The sequence below is a fragment of the Rosa chinensis genome, chromosome 7 (genome assembly GCF_002994745.2).
Source record: "Rosa chinensis cultivar Old Blush chromosome 7, RchiOBHm-V2, whole genome shotgun sequence".
NCBI classification, from domain to species: Eukaryota; Viridiplantae; Streptophyta; class Magnoliopsida; order Rosales; family Rosaceae; genus Rosa; species Rosa chinensis.
In genome coordinates this window covers 40,222,415-40,236,580 of record NC_037094.1, presented here as the reverse complement: position 1 = coordinate 40,236,580, position 14,166 = coordinate 40,222,415, and the positions used below count along the sequence as shown (strand labels likewise).

At 39.3% G+C, this 14,166-nt stretch overlaps 1 protein-coding gene across 1 annotated transcript in view; it reads left to right on the top strand.

The window, feature by feature from the left end:
• Window positions 1-13,429, top strand: part of LOC112177922 — a gene marked incomplete at its 3' end in the record, with an annotated part of 128,197 nt that extends 114,768 nt beyond the window's left edge. The window contains exon 8 of the mRNA XM_024316159.1: window positions 12,550-13,429. Within this exon, the coding sequence (XP_024171927.1) occupies window positions 12,550-13,429 (880 nt within the window). The remainder of the gene's footprint in view (window positions 1-12,549) is intronic.
• Window positions 13,430-14,166: the final 737 nt, after the last annotated feature.

The following is a 14,166-nucleotide window of genomic DNA, read 5'->3' as shown; positions in this document are numbered from 1 at the left end:
AACCAACGAAAATTACAAAGCAAAGGTACAAGGAGAATCGGATTACACCGTGATGAAGATGAGATGGATGAAATGATGATGTGGTCTCTTGAATTTCGAAAGCAATCTTCAAGGTGGAGGGTGGATGGTATGCACGGCTTGTCTTCTTCTTCCTTGGCCTTGCTTGCACTTCGTGGTTGCCCTAGAGGATGGAGAGGAGCACGGCTAAGCTAGAGAGTTTTCTGAATTAGTTCTCAAGTGTAGAACGTAAAAAATGGAACTAGGAACTTCTTGACGTTGAGAGAAGAGAGGAATATATAGGGACGGCTTCTAGGTCTTCAAGCCGTGTAAAACCCTAGAGAAACTCACGGCAATAGCTTGCTTCCTCCACATAATTTCCTCCAATGATTTCGTGCCACATAAGCCCTATGAGGTGGTGCAACCAATCACAAAATTCCAGAATTAATTCCCTAAATAATCTTGCCGAAATATATAGAGATATTTTCTGATTTCCTTCACCAATTTCGGCAACAATATATTTAGAGAATAAAGGGGGACGAACCTAGACTCCTTTGAGAGCTTTTTGTGTTCAACACATATTCTCTTTCCTTTAAAAGCTCCCTAAGAAATCTCCACGAAATCTCTCTTGAATTTCTGATTTTCCACACGGCAAAACCCTAGTTTCTCTCTTCATTATCCCTTGGCCGAATTCTCTAGGGTTTCTCTTTTATTTTGCACGGCAATTCCTTGTTTCTCTCTTGCTTGGACGGCTAGGAGTCTCTAGGGTTTATCTCTTGATTTATTTCCATAAAAATAACCCTAGAAAATCTCCTTTTAATTTCTGATTTTCTTGGACGCCACCTCCTTGTTTCTCTCTTGCAAATTCACGGCAACAACAACTTTAGTGCTAGGGTTTGCGTCACAAACCCTAGTTCCATGGGCTTTGGTGGGCTTTTATCCAATTAGCCGAAAATCCAACAAGTCTTGAGAGTTTTTGGGCCTCCATGCGTCACTTCTATGCTATGTCATCTTCCAACGTCACAACACTTTATTTTTCCATTTCTTTTTCATAGTAACGTTGGAAACTTCATTGGTGGGCTTTCCTCATTTTCGCAGGGTTTCCTGGTTGGACCAGGAAAACTCTTTTTCTTCATTTCTGCTCATTTCTGTGGCTCATTGTTCTTCATCTTTGCTCCCCTTGGTGATCGCAAGCTCCTCTTTCCATTTGTGAGTTCATTTCCACTTTCTAGCTCGGAGGTCCTGAAAATAGAAACTAGTAAGAAAAATAGAAACTTTCCTAAAATGAAAAATGGCAACTTTCCTAAACTGAAAATGGAAACTTTCTAAAAAATGAAAAATAGAAATTACTGAAAATGGAAACTTACTAAAAATGATAAATAGAAACTACAAAAATAGAAACTTTCTACAAATAGGAACTTTCCCAATCAAAGAATGGAAACTTTCCTAAACAGGGTTTTATTAAGGAAATAACGCAGAAAATGCAGGGAAAAGCGAGTAAAACGTCGCATTAAAATGCTCCTATCATGACACATAAGGTTTCTACACCTTATCACCCCCAAACTAGTGGGCAGGCGGAGGTCTCTAATCGCCAGATCAAGGGGATATTGGAGAAGACTGTGAACCCCAACAGGAAGGACTGGTCCTTGCATCTAGAGGATGCTTTGTGGGCCTACAGAACTGCATACAAAACTCCCATAGGTATGTCACCATATCGAATTGTCTATGGCAAACCTTGCCATTTACCTGTGGAGTTAGAGCATAGAGCTTGGTGGGCTGTGAAGCAGTTCAACATGGATATTGATGCAGCTGGGTTTCATAGGAAGTTGCAATTGCAAGAGTTAGAGGAGATTAGGAATGATGCCTTCGAAAGTGCTAAGATTTACAAGGATAAGACTGAGGCATTCCATGATAAAATGATTCGAAGGAAGACTTTTGTTGTGGGTCAAAAAGTTCTTCTCTTCCATTCTCGTCTCAAACTCTTCCCAGGTAAGCTTCGTTCTCGTTGGATTGGGCCTTTTGTTATCACTCATGTGTTTCCTCATGGAGCTGTGCAGATAAAGAGTGAACAAACAGGCAACGAGTTCAAAGTGAATGGTCATCGCTTGAAGCCTTACTATGAGGCATTTGTGGAACATGAAGTGGAGGATGTACCCCTCCAAAACGTTCCAAACCCTGAGGATTAAAAGGAGGTACAAGTCTAGGCTGAAAGACTATAAACATTAAGCGCTGCTTGGGAGGCAACCCAATTCTGAAGTAGCTGTGGAGGAGTCATCAACGCAGATTTGTTTTATCTCTCCCTTTTACTTCTCCAATTTTTCTTTGTTTTTGGTAGTCATTTTCGTAATTCCATCCCTAAATGCTTAAGTGTTTCATTGCATGCTTTTAATTGATTACATTGAGGACAATGCAATATTTAAGTGTGGGGGAAGGGATTTACACTTTTATCTTGAGTCATATATTGAAAAATACAAAAAAAAGTGAAAAATGTCAAAAATTTAAAAAATTTTCGTTGCTTTTGTTTTTGTTTTGAGTCTTAGGATGCCCTTTCAACTGTCTAGGATGATTCTATATCTCTGAAATCATGATTAAAAGAGGATCACAAAATTGAGATGATTTAAACATGGTATTCTTTGGTTAATTCAGATATATGAAAAATATATGCCTTGTAGTGGATATGGATTTCGAAACTTTGGTACAGAATATGAGCATGTTAAGATGAGTTTTGATTCATATAAACCCATGTGAGATAATTGAGCCCATGTTCCTTTTTCTTGGAGTGAATCGAAAATATATATTCTTAATTTCTTGGTGATGTTTTGATGATCTCATTATTCTTTCATCTTGGTTGACTACTTGCCATAGATTAAGTTTGATGGACTAGAGAATGCTAGAATTCACTCTTGTGCTTGTTGAAACGTTATATCAATACATGGCCCTGATTCTGGAAGGGATAGAGGCATCCTAGGAATTACCACCATTGCCATATAAACTTGTGTCCCCATTTGTGCCGGTCGAGGGACTCCCCTAGATAAGCCCCTTTGAGCCTACATTAAGCCTTTTCGTTCATCACCCTAAAATCCTTAACCATGAAGCTTAGTATAGTAACAACCCTACCCTTTGTTCTAAGAACTTAGTGGAGCTATCTTTTGAGACATACTACATGGGTTTGGTGCTAAGGATGGAAATTGAGAAGAGGTTAAAGTTCAAGTGTGGGGGTAGACTTGTCCATAAAGAAAAAATATGTGAAAGCCGTGAAAAATGAAAAGAAAAGAAAAAAATGTACGGCTAGAAAAGAAAAGAAAGAAATATTTATGGATTTTAGTCCCCCATACTTAGTGATTTTGGAGTTTACTTTGAAATGAAGGCCTATTAAAGAAAAATTTGACCTTTGTCCATTCACTATAGTTCAGGGGAAGTTTACAATGAAGATTGGGCCCAACATGAAGACACTAGGCCCCTTTTATGTTACCTCTAGGGGAAGTGACGTTTTTGCAATGCATTGGTGGATTTCTTGTGGTCTCTACATTTACATGTGCTCTGCTAGGTTTTTAGGACATTTTGATAAATCCTTACCCTTCATTTCTTAAAACCTTGAGCCTTGGCCCCATTACACCCTTTAAGAAGACCTTCTTGATCCTTAAGATGGGACAGCCCTTGATGTGGAGATGAGTTACAAGAGTTGAACCTATGGCTTGGGTCCATCTGTGCAAGTAGTTGGTATCCTTCATGAGATCTTTAAAGAAAATTATACATGTGCTTTCGTTTCTTGAATTATGTGATATACTTGCTATCTTTCACATATACTTGAGTGTATAAGCTTTTAAGCATTGCCATGATCTGAGAGAAGAAAGAGTGGATATAACTTGTGAGGAGTTGAATCATACTTGTTTGAAGCATGCTTAACAGAAACCATCACCATTGTTCCAACCAAGTCCTACTTGTGTATGTGAAGATTATGTGTTTCAATTAACTCTCGAATGCTTAAACATTGAATCTTGGTTAAGTGCTAATCTTGGTGTTGTGAAAGTAAGAGATTGCTGAGACAAATAGTTAAAGGGCAATAGAGTCTGTTTTGTGTCAAGTCTTTAAATTTTCGTTGAGTCTTAGTGTGTGTCTTAGTGTGATTTTGCTAAGGGACTAGCAAAAGCTAAGTGTGGGGGAATTTGATAGGAGCATTTTAATGCAACGTTTTACTTGCTTTTCCCTGCATTTTCTGCGTTATTTCCTTAATAAAACCCTGTTTAGGAAAGTTTCCATTCTTTGATTGGGAAAGTTCCTATTTGTAGAAAGTTTCCATTTTCAGTAGTTTCTATTTATCATTTTTTAGAAAGTTTCCCATTTTCAGTTTAGGAAAGTTGCCATTTTTCATTTTAGGAAAGTTTCTATTTTTCTTACTAGTTTCTATTTTCAGGTCCTTGTCACAAATGAGCTGAAATGAGCTCACAAATGGAGAGAGAAGATAGCCAACATTGGAGGGAGACAAGATGAAGTACAAAGGGAAGCACAAATGAGCAGAAATGAAGAAAAGAAGTTTTCCTAGTCCAACCAGGAAACCCGGTCCAGAAAAGGAAAGCTTGCCAAAACAAGACTCTTGAGCCAACCATGAATGGAGATCGAATTAATAAAGTGACATGGCATGAGAGAAGCTTCTTGAAGACTCTAGATGATGACATGGCATAGAGGTGACGCATGGAGGCCCAAAAACTCTCAAGACTTGTTGGAATTTCGGCTACTTGGATAAAAGCCCACAAAGGCCCATGGAACTAGGGTTTGTGACGCAAACCCTAGCCCTAAAGATGTTTTGCCGTGAAATCCTAGAGAGAAACAAGGAAGATGACGTGGAAAATCAGAAAATAATAAGAAGATTTCGGTGGAGATTTTCTAGGGAGATTTTCTTGGAATGAGATATTCTTGGAAGAGTTATCTTGAGCCTTTGCCGTTTAAAGAGAGAGAGAAGCTAGGGATTGCCGTGAGAAATACAAGGAAGGAGAGAGAATTGCCGTGTGAATCAAAGAAGAACCTAGAAGATTTCGGCAAAGATATTTTCTAAGAGAGTTTTAAGGAAAGAGAAAAAGGTGGGAACCAAGAAACGGCTAAAAAGGAGTCTAGATTCATTCCTAGAATTCCTAAAGGAAGTGGCCGAAATTAAACAAGAAAAATCAGAAATTATCTCAAGGAATTTCGGCAATATTTCTAGGGAATTAAAAGAGAATTTTGTGATTGGTTGCACCACCTCATAGGGCTTATGTGGCAAGCTATCATTGGAGGAAACTATGTGGCATTTTCAGATTAATTCCATGGAAAATAAAGAAGAAATTCACGGCTTGGAGACCAAGTTGGCCGTCCCCTATATATTCCTCTCTTCTCTCAACGTCAAGGAGTTCCACACTTTTGCATTTACACTTTGAGAAAAAAATCAGAAACTCTCCCTAGCCTAGCCGTGTTCATCTCCATCCTCTAGGGCAACCACGAAGTTCAAGCAAGGCCAAGGAAGAAGAAGACAAGCCGTGCACACCATCCATCACCACCCTTGGAGATTGCTTTCGAAATTCAAGAGTCCATTCATCACTTCATTCATCTCATCTTCATCACGGTGTAATCCGATTCTCCTTGTAACCTTTGCTTTGTAATTTTCGTTGGTTATGCCTTAGTTGACACAATTGTTTGAACAAATATTGTTTTCTGAAATTTTATGATTAATTGTTAATTTTCAGATTCATATATTGCGATTTATGGTTGCTTTTGTGTGAGTGTTTGATTAAATTTGAATGATAGAAATCTTTTGTATGATAATCTTGAATGGTTCGAAACATTTAGGGTTTTTATGTGAATGTTGCTACGAATTTAAGAACATGGATCAACTTTTTGGTTTTGTGTTCTTGAATCGATAAGTAGTAAAGGTTTTGTACAAAAACCGAATTTAATCAAAGAAGATTGCAATTAGGTGGACTTTTTCATACTAAGTTGCACATTTGAGTTGATAGCCTTTCTAGGTGCTTAATGCATTAATCATGACATGATTGACTAGCTTTCTAGGGCTTGATTGCATGTTTGATAGAATTAATCTAGGTGCTTTCGCTTAGGTTAATTAGCATTGAAAGTAAAATATGGGAAATTGTTTGCTTTTGAACGTTTCACATGATCAACTCCTCTTGCATGACTATGATGAACAATGATGAACTTGAATCAATTTTAATCATGAGTTTCGACTTTGATCTTTGTTCTCACATCCCATTTGTATTTGTTATGTTTTTGCATTTTAATTATTTTCTTAACTTAGTTTAATTTTCGAAAACCAAAATCAAAAACCAAAAATCCCCCCTATTTTCGTAAATAATGTTTATAATTGTAAATACCTTTGTGAATATTATACTTTGTTTTAATTTTAATTGTTTAATTGTTTGACAATGACAGGTGTACCCTCAATCCCCGGAATAGAACGATCCCTATTTACTTTATACTACTAATGACATTTCAGGGTTAAATTGGTCGCTCAACAAAAGCCACATCAGACTATCCCTAGATCGTATCTCACCAATAGTAGTGGTTTCTATTGGGCTCGACTTACAACTTGTAATCAATTGAGATATTAACTTTATTTTGTAAAGATAACAAGATACTTGAACATAACCTCCACTTGACAATTGTGTTGTTTTGTATATTTTATACTTGTATAAACTTCTTACGTGGTTTATTTGTGAAAAGATTGTGGATAGTTTGTAATTTATACTCTTTTTATACTTGTACAAATCATAAATAGTAAATTCGTGAATAGGAACTTGTGAATAGTGACTCGTGAATAGTAAAGTTGATGTTTAAATCACTAGTTTCTAATTAACTCACTTTATACCTTGCTAACTTCTTTGAATTTTGATGATGTTCAGGATTCCTATGAATGACCGAGCCTTTTAGACCCTCCACAATAAAGGAAATTGAAGCAAGGCTCGCTCGTTTGAAGAATCCTTCACTTCTTGAGTACACAAGCCCTTCCCCTTCAACATACAAAGAGTACACATTCAACGAGCAAGGGAAGCGGACTTACTTTTCTGAGGAGTCTACATCACCTACACCGAGTCCATCTCCTCCTTCACGTTCACCTTCACCTGTGGTTTCGTCCAACTCTACACCACCTTCACCCCCACACGAAGAAGTCGAGGAAGAGAGAATGGCATCTATTAGGGAACTCTCCACCGCAACTGTTGAAGGAGGACCTCCTACAGGCATAGTATACCCTGCCCCTGCAGCTGGAAGACAAGCAGAGTTTGAGCTTAAGAGTGGACTGTTGCACAAGCTCCCTATCTTCCATGGACTTAATATGGAGGATGCTAATTAGCACGTACGAGAATTCCAATCTGTTTGTGCAAACATGCAACCACAAGGGGTAGATGAAAACCTTCTTAAGATGAGAGCATTTCCATTCTCTCTAGCTGATAGAGCCAAGGATTGGCTATATGAACTTCCTGCAGGACGTATCACATCATGGGAAACAATGAGAAAGGCCTTCTTGGAGAAATACTTCCCAGCTTCAAAGGTCATCACACTTAGGAAGAAGCTTAGTGGAATAGAGCAAGCCCATGATGAGTCCTATGCTGCCTACTATGAGAGGTTCAACTCCCTACTTGCACAATGTCCTCAACATCAGATGAAGGATGAGACCCTACTTACATGCTTCTACGAAGGACTCCTACCCTTGGAAAGGCAAATGCTTGATGCTGCAGCTGGAGGAGCTTTTGTGGATAAGTCACCTGCGGTTGGGAAGGAACTTATAGCTAATCGTGCCCTAAACTCTCAACAATATGAGGGGGTAGGACACTCTACTCGTAGGGTGCATGAGATGAGCAAGAATACTGCCATTGAAGATCAACTGAATAAGCTTACTCTTCTCATGAACCAAGTGGTAAGTTCCAAGGGACCAAGTGCAACAATAGCTTGTGGGGTATGCTCTATGCAAGGGCATGTTACAGATCAGTGCCCCCAACTCAATGAAAATGGAGGATGGGAATCTGCTAATGCTATTGGAGGATATCAAGGAGGATATCAAGGAGGACCTCAACGTCCTAGGCATGACCCTTATTCTAATACTTACAACCCAGGATGGAGGGACCATCCCAACTTCAAGTGGACCAACAATGAGAACGTTCAGAATCCTCTTGGTGGGAACTTCCAACGTCCACAAGGGCCTTCATTCCAAGGGTCATCTTTTCAAAGGCCTTACATGCCTCCTCCTCCACAGAACTCAGGACCTTCAATGTCTCACTATAACAAAACGTTGGAAGCCTTGACTAGTTCTACTCAAGCCTTGACAAACTCTACATAGGCTTTGATTCAAGGACAACAGACCCACACCAAGGACATTGCAGAGCTCAAGAAGCAGATGGGTCAAGTTGTGGATTTCATGAGTGATAGGAGCATTTTAATGCGACGTTTTAACTGCATTTCCCTACATTTTCTGCGTTATTTCCTTAATAAAACCCTGTTTAGGAAAGTTTCCATTCTTTGATTGGGAAAATTCCTATTTGTAGAAAGTTTCTATTTTCGGTAGTTTCTATTTTTCATTTTTAGAAAGTTTCCCATTTTCAGTTTAGGAAAGTTGCCATTTTTCATTTTAGGAAAGTTTCTATTTTTCTTACTAGTTTCTATTTTCAGGTCCTTGTCACAAATGAGCTGAAACGAGCTCACAAATGGAAAGAGAAGCTAGCCAACGTTGGAGGGAGACAAGATGAAGTACAAAGGGAAGCACAAATGAGCAGAAATGAAGAAAAGAAGTTTTCCTGGTCCAACCAGGAAACCCTGTCCAGAAAAGGAAAGCTTGCCAAAACAAGACTTTTGAGCCAACCATGAATGGAGATCGAATTAATGAAGTGACATGGCATGAGAGAAGCTTCTTGAAGACTCTAGATGATGACATGGCATAGAGGTGACGCATGGAGGCCCAAAAACTCTCAAGACTTGTTGGATTTTCAGCTAATTGGATAAAAGCCCACAAGAGCCCACGGAACTAGGGTTTGTGACGCAAACCCTAGCCCTAAAGATGTTTTGCCGTGAATTTGCAAGAGAGAAGCAAGGAGGTGACGTGGAAAATCAGAAATTAAAAGGAGATTTTCTAGGGCTATTTTTATGGAAATAAATCAAGAGATAAACCCTAGAAGACTCCTAGCCGTCCAAGCCAAGAGGAAAACAAGGGAATGCCGTGCAAACCCTAGGGAATTCGGCCAAGAGATAATGAAGAGAGAAATTAGGGTTTTTGCCGTGAGGAAAAATCAGAAAAATAAAGAGATTTCGTGGAGATTTCTTAGGGAGCTTTTAAAGGAAAGAGAATATGTGTTGAACACAAAAAGCTCTCAAAGGAGTCTAGGTTCATCCCCCTTTATTCTCTAAATATATTGTTGCCGAAATTGGTGTATAAAATCAGAAATTATCTACATATTTCGGCAAGAATTATTTAGGGAATTAATATTGGAATTTTGTGATTGGTTGCACCACTTCATAGGGCTTATGTGGCAAGAATTCATTGGAGGAAAATATGTGGACAAAGCAAGCAATAGCCGTGAGCTTTTCTAGGGTTTTGGACGGCATGGAGACCTAGGAGCCGTCCCCTATATATTCCTCTCTTCTCTCAACGTCAAGGAGGTCCACACTTTTGCGTTTACACTTTGAGAAAAAAATTCAGAAATCTCTCTAGCCTAGCCGTGTTCATCTCCATCCTCTAGGCCAACCACGAAGTTCAAGCAAGGCCAAGGAAGAAGAAGACAAGCCGTGCACATCATCCATCACCATCCTTGAAGATTGCTTTCGAAATTCAAGAGACCATTCATCACTTCATTCATCTCATCTTCATCACGGTGTAATCCGATTCTCCTTGTAACCTTTGCTTTATAATTTTCGTTGGTTATGCCTTAGTTGACACAATTGTTTGAACAAATATTGATTTCTGAAATTTTATGATTAATTGTTAATTTTCAGATTCATATATTGTGATTTATGGTTGCTTTTGTGTGAGTGTTTGATTAAATTTGCATGATAGAAATCTTTTGTATGATAATCTTGAATGGTTCGAAACATTTAGGGTTTTTATGTGAATGTTGCTACGAATTTAAGAACATGGATCAACTTTTTGGTTTTGTGTTCTTGAATCAATAAGTAGTAAAGGTTTTGTACAAAAACCGAATTTAATCAAAGAAGATTGCAATTAGGTGGACTTTTTCATACTAAGTTGCACATTCGAGTTGATAGCCTTTCTAGGTGCTTAATGCGTTAAACATGACATGATTGACTAGCTTTCTAGGGTTTGATTGCATGTTTGATAGGATTAGTCTAGGTGCTTTCGCTTAGGTTAATTAGCATTGAAAGTAAAATATGGGAAATTGTTTGCTTTTGAACGTTTCACATGATCAACTCCTCTTGCATGACTATGATGAACAATGGTGAACTTGAATCAATTTTTATCATGAGTTTCGACTTTGATCTTTGTTCTTGCATTCCATTTGTATTTTTATGTTTTTGCATTTTAATTATTTAGTTAGCTTTTATTTTCGGAAATAGAAAACCAAAAATCAAAAATCCCCCCTTTTTCGTAAATATGTATATATTTTGTTATATTTTTGTAAATATTATACTTTGTTTTATTTTTAATTGTTTAATTGTTTGACAATGACAGGTGTACCCTCAATCCCAGGAATAGAACGATCCCTATTTACTTTATACTACTAATGACATTTCAGGGTTAAATTGGTCGCTTCCCAAAAGCGACATCAATGAGCAAGATCCACGAAACTGGAAAGCTCCCTAGTAACACAATACCTAACCCTAATGTGGAGAATGCATCAGTTGTTACTACAAGGAGTGGAAGAGTGTTCATGGATCAACCAAAGGGGTCAAGGAAGGCCCAAGTGAGCATAGAAATTGAGGAAGACCAAGAACCCACCAAGTTGGGTATTGAGAAGGACCCTGCAACGTCCAAGGAAGAGACCGAGGCGTCCTCACCATTAAAGGCAAAACCGGAAATTCAAGGTAGTAACTCTAACTTATCAAATTCGGTTATTGCTAACCCTTCTTCTCCTTGCATGCCCTTCCCACGCAGGTTTGCCCAATCTAAGAAGGATGAGAGTGACCAAGCTATCTTAGAAACTTTCAAGAAGGTGCAAGTGAACTTACCCCTCCTAGAGGCCATCAAGCAAGTCCCTAAGTATGCCAAGTTCCTCAAAGAGCTTTGCACTACTAGGAGAGTAAACCGTGAAAAGGAGGTGGTAAAGGTAAGTGAGAATGTCTCTGCATTGATTCAGAGGAAAATTCCTCCAAAGTGTAAGGATCCTGGAAGTTTTACTATTCCGTGTACTATTGGTAATTCTAGATTTAAGAATGCCATGCTAGACCTAGGTGCATCTGTTAATGTTATGCCCTATTCTGTTTATGAAACCCTAGGTTTAGGGGAACTTAAGTCTGACAATGTTATCATTTAATTAGCTGACAGATCCAATGCATACCCTAGAGGTTTGTTGGAGGATGTGCTTGTACAAGTTAACCATCTTATCTTCCCAGCTGATTTTTATGTGTTAGAAATGGAGGATTCCCCTGTGAGTTCCACTCCATTGCTTTTGGGACGTCCTTTCTTAAGGACAGCTAGGACGAAGATTGATGTGTATGCAGGCTCTCTCACAATGGAGTTCGATGGTGACATTATTGGCTTTAACATCTTTGAAGCCATGAGGTATCCCCTAGAGGTTCATGATTGTTTTTCTACTGATATTTTGGATGAACTTGCGCAGAAAATGTTTGATATTATGCATGAGGATACCTTAGTCACTACACTTGAGAGTGGGGTAGGCTACACCAAGGAAGGAATCATCATCTCAGAGGACAAGTTGAAAGACACTTGTGAGGAGAAAATCATTGAAAACGTCTCCTTCCTTGAGGCATCACCCTATATAGGTAAGTCTATCTCTCCTTTGTCCATTCAGTTATCTGCTAACAAGACTTTACCTTCAGTGGTCCAGGCCCCAGAACTTGAGCTAAAACCTCTTCCAGACCATTTGAAGTATGTCTACTTAGGGGACAAGGAGACCTTACCAGTGATTGTGTCCTCTGCACTGACGATTCACAAGAAGAGAAGTTGGTGGAAATGCTAAAGCAACACAAGACCGCCATAGGATGGACATTGGCAGACATCAAGGGAATCAGCCCTACAACTTGCGTCCATAGGATACTTCTAGAGGAGGGGTCTAAACCCACTAGAGAGGCTCAACGTCGTCTCAACCCTCCAATGATGGAAGTTGTGAAGAAGGAGGTTATCAAACTCCTTGATTGTGGGGTAATCTACCCCATTTCAGACTCCAAGTGGGTCTCCCCAGTTCAGGTCGTGCCCAAGAAATCTGGGATCACTGTGGTGAAGAATGCTGAGAACGAACTGGTGCCCCAAAGGACAGTCACAGGCCACAGAGTATGCATTGACTATAGGAGGCTCAACGCAACCACAAGGAAAGATCACTTTCCTTTGCCATTCATTGATCAGATGCTTGAGCGCCTAGCTGGACATGACTATTACTGCTTCTTGGATGGCTACTCAGGCTACAACCAGATTGCCATTGCAAATAAAGACCAAGAGAAGACAACCTTCACTTGCCCCTTTGGGACGTTTGCCTATAGACGTATGCCCTTCGGACTTTGCAACGCTCCAGGTACCTTTCAGAGGTGTATGGTAAGTATCTTTTCAGATTATATTGAGAAAATCATAGAGGTATTCATGGATGACTTTTCAGTTTTTGGAAAGAATTTTGATGATTGTCTTAATAATCTGGAGATAATTTTGAAACGTTGCATGGAAACTAACCTTGTACTTAATTGGGAAAAATGCCATTTTATGGTTAAGCAAGGAATAGTCCTAGGACATATTATCTCTGCTAGGGGTATAGAGGTTGATAAAGCCAAGGTGGATATTGTGCGTCACTTACCCTCTCCCACTTCTGTGAGAGAGATTCGTTCTTTCCTTGGCCATGCAGGTTTTTATAGGAGGTTCATCAGGGACTTCTCCAAGATTTCGAGACCTTTATGTCAACTACTCCAGAAGGATGTGCCATTTCACTTTGACAAGGAGTGTCAAGAAGCTTTTGACAAGCTTAAGGAGTTGTTGACGTCTGCCCCCATCATGTTACCTCCAGACTGGTCCTTGCCCTTTGAGTTGATGTGTGATGCCTCTGACTATGCAGTTGGAGCTGTTTTGGGACAAAGGAAGGACAAGCGACCCTATGCCATCTACTACGCCTCAAGGACTCTCAATGATGCACAAATGAACTATTCAACCACAGAGAAAGAGCTCCTTGCAGTTGTCTTTGCCCTTGAGAAGTTTCGTTCTTACTTACTTGGTACCAAGGTTATTATCTTTACTGACCATGCAGCTTTGAAATACTTGATGACCAAGAAGGAGGCGAAACCAAGGCTCATCAGATGGATCCTACTCTTACAAGAATTTGACGTGGAAATCAAGGACAAAAAGGGTAGTGAAAACGTGGTAGCTGACCACTTGAGTCGCTTGGTGCATGCAGAAGATCATCTCCCTCTGGTGGAGACATTTCCAGATGAGCAACTCTTTGGACTTCAGGTAAGTGAACCATGGTATGCAGATATTGTGAACTATATTGTGTCTAGAAAGATTCCTGATACCATGTCACGTGCTCATAGAGATAGGCTTAAGAAAACTGTTAAGCAATATGTTTGGGATGAACCTTATTTATGGAAACATTGTTCTGATCAATTGATTAGAAGATGTGTGCCTGAACATGAACATAATGCTATACTTTCGTTTTGCCACTCTAAAGCATGTGGGGGTCACTTTGGGTCAAAGAAAACTGCATTAAAAGTGTTAGAGTCTGGGTTCTATTGGCCAACTTTGTTTAGGGATGCACATGCCTATTGTTTAACTTGTGATAAGTGCCAAAGAACAGGAAACCTAGGTCCTAGAGATCAAATGCCCTTGACTAATATCATAACTGTTGAAATCTTTGATGTCTGGGGTATAGATTTCATGGGACCTTTCCCATCATCTTGTGGGTTTCTCTATATCTTACTTGCAGTGGACTATGTTTCCAAATGGGTGGAAGCAAAGGCCACTAGAACTAATGACTCTAAGGTTGTTGCAGATTTTATCAAGTCTAACATCTTTAGCAGGTTTGG